General features: G+C 37.1%; 1 protein-coding gene across 1 annotated transcript in view; it reads left to right on the forward strand.

Moving 5' to 3' along the window:
• The first annotated feature begins 4,722 nt into the window (after positions 1–4,722).
• LOC144432866 (uncharacterized) overlaps positions 4,723–9,280 on the forward strand; it is a 9,233-nt gene continuing 4,675 nt past the window's right edge. The window contains exons 1-2 of the mRNA XM_078121163.1: positions 4,723–5,038; positions 7,925–8,877. Coding sequence (XP_077977289.1) covers positions 4,859–5,038; positions 7,925–8,877 — 1,133 coding nt within the window. The 5' untranslated portion in view covers positions 4,723–4,858. The remainder of the gene's footprint in view (positions 5,039–7,924; positions 8,878–9,280) is intronic.

Here is a 9,280-nt window from a genome sequence, read left to right on the forward strand (position 1 = left end):
CCGACATGACTCTCTAAAGATTGAGCACAGAAAATTGATTTATTTTTCATATAAGCGTATATTTGTGTCAGTTACAAGGGTTTCTAAATATAGCTAATCGGATTGAAATACTCATTCAGTTGCCAGCCTGACTTGTGATGACGTCAGTGTTACACAGTTTAAGGGAATATGATGAATAATTGATACGGGGTTTATTTACCCAAATTATTATAAACCATGGTGGGATAAATGGGAAAAGGAGGGGTAAATTATCGAGAGTCGGTAGACAGCTAGTCTTCAGCTAGTCTAGTAGTCCCATGACTTCCAACATGTAACATTGTGGAACATAGTGGGAGGTTAATGTTCATCCAAAGTGTAGAAATACAGAACATAATGAACATACACCAAACTAGTTAATATCTATATATATATATATATATATATATATATATATATATATATATATATATATATATATATATATATATATATATATATATATATATATACCAGCTATACTGACCATACGAAACAAATTTGTAGTGGAGAATCGAATGTAACGAGTAACCAAGTCACTAGTTTCACTCTCATATATATATATATATATATATATATATATATATATATATATATATATATATATATATATTAAGGAAATGTATGAACACACCATACAAAATATATTAAACTATTTGAAAGTTTTCGTCAAAGTTGTGAGTCTATTGTTAGTATGGATACTATTAATAACATACAACGCAGATTCTCGATTTTGCGATGGAAATTTAAAAACATCAAAACCATGTGATTTTAGGGGAGATTCAATCGACTTAAAATCTCAAAAAGTAACGCAAAATCCGGAAAGGAGGACCAGAAAACATTTCAGATATACTGAATGAACAGATCTTTCAAAACCCGCCAATACTACATCCAAAACAGAACACGCCTTTTACACTGATTCACTTTGCAGACGCAGGCATCACAACCATAGGGGACCTCACACACGATACTCGACAACGTTGGTTAAAGTCATCAACAGATCTCACCGGTAATGTCAACATTCGTTCTGAACGTGTCCTCGACTTATCTATTCAAGTAATACACCAAGCTATCCCAGACAACTTCAAAACAATGATCAACAATTATTTCCAAAATATCCGTCTCCAAATAACTCACCAAGTACAAACTATTCTTTTGAACTCCATCACTCGACTGCACTCAACTTGCCACTGTACAAACTCGAAAGGGGAGCAATCAATAAATATAAGAACCTTGAAAATCAAACAAAAAGACAACCTGACAGACTCGACACCGTTTGGCGAGATATTCTAAGCCTACCCGATTATATGCATCCGAACTTCACAGCCTGCTATTATCCACCAACAACCGCAAGAGAAGGAGATCTTCACTGGCGCATCCTACACGGCGCGTACACGACAGGATCCTATACAATGCCAGTTTTCGCGCTGACCCAAACTACCCGCTGTGTGGGGACAGAGATGCTCTACAACATATCTTCCTGGAATGCCCGAATATACAACTGCTCCTAGCCTTCATCACCAGAATAATATCACACCTAGTTACTGCCCATCAAGTCATACCAATGTCATGGTTCCTAGTAAACCCACCAAGGATCATCAGCAAACACGCCATGCAACTGTCAACATACACCATATCGACCGCTAAAATGTCTATACACCTAGCAAGAAGAAACACCATGGATAACAGGACACCGATCGACCCTCTCGAAATCTTCAAGACAAGAATCCGCACATGACTCAGCCTTGAATTTGAACCGTTACAGACTCAGACATAAGCTTGTAGCTTTCATATCTACTTGGGCCATTAACAATGCATTATGCAAGGTAATCAATAACCAACTACATTTCACATATGACCATTAATAATACAACCTAATCAGTAACCAAATGACAGCCGAACGATGTGTATTCCTACGCTACCTCCCTGTTTTTACATATGAACAATGAACTCCATGTTGTAACTCTTCAAACTACCTGTTTATCCAAACTTCCAAATCCTTGTAACATTTTAAAATTCTCAGCATTGTCCAAATTGTACACATCTACTTCACATTGAAATATATAACCCACCGTTGTTAAATTCACTCAATTTAATTTTACCAGGAACATTTACTTTTACAGCGCCAATTCACTCGTATTTTGCTTATTGTCTTCTTTTTGTACATAGTTTAGCACTTCATTGTATATAGCTAGGGCAAATACGAATCAATGTTCCTTTTGAAAAGATGATGATGATGATGATGATGATGATGATGATGATGATGATGATATAATTTATTTTTGTACTTTGGTCGAATTCAATCAATCAGTCCATCAATCAATCAAACGATTTTTAAAACGATTGTTTCCAGGATGATGTACAGGTCGAACATTCTGCACAGTTAGAAGGTAACACAGCAATACATAGGTCGCACTTTAGATTTTTCTGAGGGCATTAACTGTTACTATACGTCATTTGCCGCCATTGGTGGTTTGTCCCATGTTTGGTTGCCAATGAGGCCTCTAGCTCTGAAACCTCGAGTTGCACTCGAAACAGCGCTTTATGCCCGCCATGTTTCTTTATAAATATTACTTTACGCTTGGGTTCCTGTAATAAACGGCAATAAACAGTATGAGTATAAACAGAAACGATCGAAGAGTTCGGGGTTTTGACTCCATGTGGATCAAGTCCAAAATGGTGACAGTGAACTCGGAGATTTGTATGTATTTATGGAATCTATGTCAAGAAGAGTTTGAATTGTATTCTACTACTAATATACTGCTCTGTATTTACAGGTATAAATGGCATTAATGGTGTAAAGTATTAGTCATCACATCTGTCGACAGTCGCTCTCATAAGATATATAAAACCAACCCCGATAAGTGTAAATTGACACTAAACCCTAAATTGAGTGGAAATGAATTCATTGTCTGATAAGTGCCGATTTCACTGACAGTGCATCAATTTTAATAACGCGATTCTGAAAAATGAAAGCTTTTGTTCCGATATGATGATTTATAGTTACATACGTGACATGGATTGTCTATAACGACAGTTGTCAATGAAAAATCTTCAATCGATAAAATAATTGTACACTACTGTTACAGTATAGTAGTTGTTTCCGGCCATCTTTTGAAGGATTTCAATCCATTTCAATTTGCTCAGACATAAAGAGCTTCGTTTTGTATTCATTTTTTTCTTTTGAAAGACATCAAGACATCATGTGAGTCACTCACTTGTGGCGATTCACCTGAATCTTGTTTGTTCAGATTATTATTGGGTAAATTTATCATCCTTGAGTTACAGAAGAGTTACCATCGGTATGTTTGAGTAGATAGTCTGCAAGATAAGAGGTCATATCAGTTATCATCCAATTCGCACAGGAGGAGGCTGGTTAGGATATTAGTTTCGCTTTCCAGACTAGTGAGTATACAGATCTCTCTAATATGTCATATTAGGGCCGATCGCTCAATGTCACACAAGCTCAATACACCCCCTCCCCCATAAACGAACATTCACAAGTGCGACATCCGTGATGGAAATGGTAGCGGTCACACCACTACGATCGATGCAATGTAAAAAAACATGATGGCAAATACACATGAAGTTCCAACCTTAACAACCTGTTTACTTAGATGCTGGTATACATATCACAATACTACATCAAACCGGTAATCACATTAGATCACATAAGAAGTAATTTTTTATCAAATTATCAACATCCCAGTAGTAAATACAGAAACTATTATCATTGAAGGCGTGCAAATTTTCGACACTTGGTTAGAAGTGTGAAAATAAAGTTCAGAAATCGCATTGATGCCAGACCCCCCCCCCCCCCATGAACTAATTTCGATTGTTGAGCTTATGTGGCATTGTGTGATTTAGTAATCGAGTGGCGAAGCCGATATTGGGTCAAGCGATTTGGCGTTTTGTCCCGCCTGTTCAGTGAGTGTTGACTCTCTGTACTTGGTACTCGCATGTACCGTCATCGTCTTGCGGCAATCCTAGATATAACTGAGTAACACAAACTATGTCTATGCACATCATGTACAAATTGAAACATGCATACCTTTTGATATCAACTATGACGTTTTAAAAAACAGTTTCTACGGAATGTTACATGTTTCATCAATATTCGAGAAGTACCTTGTAACATAACAAACAGGGTATGATCATAGTTCTTGTAAAGAGATACAAAACATACACACCACTTACTAAAACAAAACACCCCCCCCCCCACCCGTGTGGTGCTATGACAACGAGTTGGGTATAGTAACATATTTCGTTTGAAAAATCGTTGTAATAAAAATATATATATTGATGTGTTTACTCATAACGAGAACAAAAAGGGGATTAAATTGAAACAGTTGTTAGATGGGAGTATGCGTGATCCTATATCGCTGATGTGGACATGAATCTTTTATTGTCATTATACTGATTGCATTACCATAGTAAAAAACCTGAGGCTTGCTTGACGTACTTTTAGATTTGCAAAGTTAATGTAGAGACACGTTTGAAATTGACATGTTCCAGTTTAGGTATACGTTAGAATACTAAGAAGTACTGTCCATAATATGGTAAAACATGTTTTATTTATTACTACCCCCCCCCCCTCCCATCCACATAGACACACCATCAAAATTAATCTACAGCAATAATACGTGGCATCCTGGGTATATATCATGTGACTGTACGTTACTATGGGAACATTCGTGGAAGGGTTACTTCATAAATTTGCGTACTACGCAGCAGCTTAAAACAGAGGGGTGTACTTACGTTGATTTGGATTAAGCGAAACGTTTCCATCGACGTGGTGCAGTACTTTTCAACGGCTTAGTGCGATCGTTTCTTTTTTCTTGAAATGTACAAAACGCCGATTTGTGTTATACTTGTGGTAAATCTTGCCATGATTTTAACATTTTACGCGTTTTTACGGGGGAATTTTGCAGTCCGTGTATCGTTTGACATCGATTCAACTAAGGGCACAATTTCCCCAAAGTCGAGTTTGTCAGTCAAGGAACTTGTCAACAATCTCAAAGAGGTAAGATCATTTACGATGGATTTTTTTCAGAAAATTGTTCAATTTTAGCTCATGCTAATGATATGAAGGTATTAAACTCGGACAAGTCTGGTACATTTAAACCAATGGTATGATTGTGGTTCAAGTAACTTGTTAATGAGCTAGATAATTTGCGATAGAAAAACTTAATAATATGTACACGGTCAACACAGATTCCAACTATCACACTCTCGTTTAAGCCAAACTGAACAAGGCGCAGTGTAGTGTTATATGCACTGTATGATTATAGCTAAAATAGCGTAGGCTTGGTGTTTCATTCATGGGACATTACGTTTTTGACACACAGATAGACACATTTCGACTCTAGACTAACAATAACAGAAACACAATAAATAAAGTAGGATCCTTTACCCAATCATATTGAAAAGGTAGGAGCATTTGCTATTCTTATACGGTGCAGTAAAAACAGGCTTCTAATGAAAACATTACACGTGGACTTGATGATTTTAATGTCTTCATTTGTTTATTTTCTAACTGATAATCAACATATCAACTTGATTACTTCTACATCCCCGCTGTGCATGACACCTGTGTAATTGTTTCTTTTGCATTTGAAGTTGACTGAGGGTGTGTAATAAATGTCATGTAACATGAGTGAAACACCACGACTATATCATTTTAGCTGTAAGGGGTCTATATATATGTGTGTCTGTCTGTCTGTGTGTGTCCGTGTCTGTACTCAGTGTGTGTCTGTGCGCGTGTGACTACGTGGACGACTTAATTCAAAAATCGAACACATCATGACCAACTTCGTATTTGTAACTCATTAATGGCAAAAACGAAATTACTTAAATGTGTAAAACATTTGTCAGTATGCGTACAGGAAGTGGTTTATTTTATAAACGCAGGTTATAAATGACGAATGGTGATGTTTAAATTAAATACATAGAGAAGTGACATATGCGCATGACAGAATGGACATTTTGTAAACGTAGTTTCATGTTTGACCAGCTTGTGTTCACACCCCACCATCATGTACACTAACAAATTCTTGACAAATCAGGTCTAAAAAAAATAATTGTTCGGTTCCGGTTACCCAACCCCACCTATAGCTCTTCACTGCCGACCCTAACCTTTCTTAATGAAATCGCAAAAATTGTTGAAGTCTCACGAGAAATAGTGGATGTGGAAACTGACATCAACTTAAAATGACAAAATAAGACTGTTCTCCCAATCTGTACTGGCTGTACATCTGATAAGAAGAAATAAACAACACAGAGACCATTTGGAAAACAATGGAAAACCTGAACTAGACACTTGCACGGAAAAATATATATGTATATTAAATTAAATTAAATAAAAATCTACCTACCCCACCTATTCTAAAACTGAGCGTAATCGGAACCAGACATTTTTTATTAGGTCTTAAATTACTTGACACTATTTTCAATTATTGAGTATTTCACATTGTATATTTCAAGTAGAAAAACACAATACCGAGATTGTTCTATAATCTCATCCATATCATATGACCATTTTTAGAATCAAATAGAATCAGACGAAGTGCGTCTAAAGGAGCCAGCGTTCAGTGTTTCGTTACATATATCCGTTTAGAAATGATGTGTTTTTGATCGACGGCAGCTGTTTTTAAATACTTACACATACTAAATAATCCGACCCTTAGGACACGATAAACCAGGATGTTCACCAAATGTCCGTCATGATAGCATGTTACAGTCACGTAATCATACAGGCGGACGTGATCCGACTACTACCGATGACAGATCTAGAGAACATAATTTTCTGATAATCACAAAGTTTTGATGTGACGTGGGGTCACAAGGATCTCTTAGCTGTCATGAAGTAATAATACTTAGAACAAATGTTGGCATTTTCGCGAATGGTATTCTGAGATGACAACATTTACTTATTAAAAGATCACCAGTGTTAGATATAAAGACCAATTACTTGCATCTGGAAGAACAATGGCTATAACATTTTTATAGCTACTTTTCATATTTTGTCAATATTATTTGCATTTTTTAGGCAACAACACTCTTTGGTTTATTCATTTATGGTGTTAATGATTTTATTATCCAATCATTTGAGTATTGTATAATTTATGTTTCTAAGAATTTAAAGTTGGAATAAAGCGAGCGAGCTGAAAGCAAGGCAAGGAGCGTCCATCTGCTCCCTGGCTACTTCTAAAATGATCAAATAGTATAACTATGTAGTCTTAGCTAATAATTCCCTGTAAAGTCCAAGGTGATGACCCCGTGAACAAAGGTGAGATATGAGAGTAATTCTAGTACAGTTACATGATCTACCAGCTAGGTGCGGAGATCAGAGTGTACACTGATGGAGAATTAACGTTAACATTAGAGGTTAATCCTAATTTGTTACACCACACCGCTACTTTGACAGCCAAAGATTATTAAACATTTCACAGATCATTCTGCCCTAATCTACTGACTATTTACCGGTAGATTATCAAACACTCTATATCCATATTAGATTGGCCAAGGAAGGTGTGATTAGGCAGTGTGACAAAGTCGTGAAAATGCTCTACTATATTAAGGGAGTCGGAGAGAAAATACTTCCCCCCCCCCCCCATGATATAAACGGAAAAAGTACCGATCGTCTCCCAAAATATTGCAAATAAGGAACTAAGAATGTTTGGTTTTATGAGGTCAGGTGCAAAATGTAAAACTGTTTTTTTTTAAATCAACAACACCTTGTACTGGTGTATGTAATTCAGAATAGGCAGTCCATTGTAGGCGTTCACTTGATTAATTAAAAGAGGTGACTTTGTAATAGTACTGACTTTAAGTAGGTACTCAAATTTATCAATGCATTGGTGTACTTTGGATTTTCAATTAGTAAAATCACTTTGACTTTTGTTGCTAGGGGTCAAACTCGACGAATGTATTCGAGATACCCACTCAGTACGGATTGGACGGAACAACACATGACTATGAGGTGGATTCAATTGATATTCATCGTATCGACTCGGGAAACGAAGCATCGAAGGCAACTAACTCGAGCTCAGGAAACATAAATCCGGAAATGTCCGAATCAAAAAACGTTGTAACGACATTGTCCGGTCTACAATACGTAGTGCCGAAGATACATGATTCAGGAACCGAAGTGTTGCCGAGATCCGCAGACCACGTTCCGTCAGGGAATTTCGCGTATGTCTTACCTCAAGAACAACGTCTTGCCATGCAGGGTCGCTATCTTTTCCCACTCCCTGGTTTCAACGGAGGTCCGAGTTTCCAATACGACCAGTTCAAGGAAGCTGTGCAGTTAGCCGTTCACACTAATAGAACAATAGTTTTATCACCGTTCAAACATCATCGGATACCAGCCGGCTTCAGCCACACTCTCGTCACTTTTCAACACACTTTCGATGTTGAAGTCTTTCAAGAATTCATGCCGATAATGACGGTCAAAGAATTTGTGGACAGATGTGGTTCAGAAATTGACCAAGTTTGGACTGTGCCGTATGAATCGTATTCATTCGAAAGAATACTGATGACGTACAAGGCTCAACAAATTTGGCTCAGAAATAGACAACACAATCTCATACACATACCCAATCCGGATATTGTACCCAGTTCTGAAGTTGAGATGTGGCGCCGAGTGTTCAACGATACGACGAACGAATCTTGTGTTATGGTGACAAATCCTGTGCAATTAACACACATCAGTATACCAGATTTGGATAAAATCAATGACGCTATTGATGGACATTTTGTTCGGACTTCATTCATCAGAAAAGCGGTTGATAATATTTTACCAAAGTTATGTGAGGGGAAACCGTTTATGTCTTTGCATTGGAGAAATAAAACAGGAGAACGGTAAGAAATGCGATTAGTAAGTCCACACTCATACATGTACTTACAAACAAAGAGTAACAATTAAATATCTCTCTCTCTCTCTCTCACTCTCTCTCTCTCTCTCTCTCTCTCTCTCTCTCTCTCTCTCTCTCTCTCTCTCTCTCTCTCTCTCTCTCTCTCTCTCTCTCTCTCTCTCTCTCTCTCTCTCTCTCTCTCTCTCTCTCTCTGTCGCAAATCCTATTTTGTCTCATTTATCGTTAGCCAGTGTTAATACACAGGGGCTTGGGATTGGCTATATTTCTTTTCAAATATATCTTTGTTGTTTATTGATAACATTTGTTCATTTTTTAAAAAAATGTTTTCCCAACAAGGTGCCATTTAGTAAAGTAATGATTTGAAAAGCTGGGTTTTACTACTAAATCAA

Source organism: Glandiceps talaboti, chromosome 3 (genome assembly GCF_964340395.1).
Source record: "Glandiceps talaboti chromosome 3, keGlaTala1.1, whole genome shotgun sequence".
NCBI lineage: Eukaryota > Metazoa > Hemichordata > Enteropneusta > Spengelidae > Glandiceps > Glandiceps talaboti.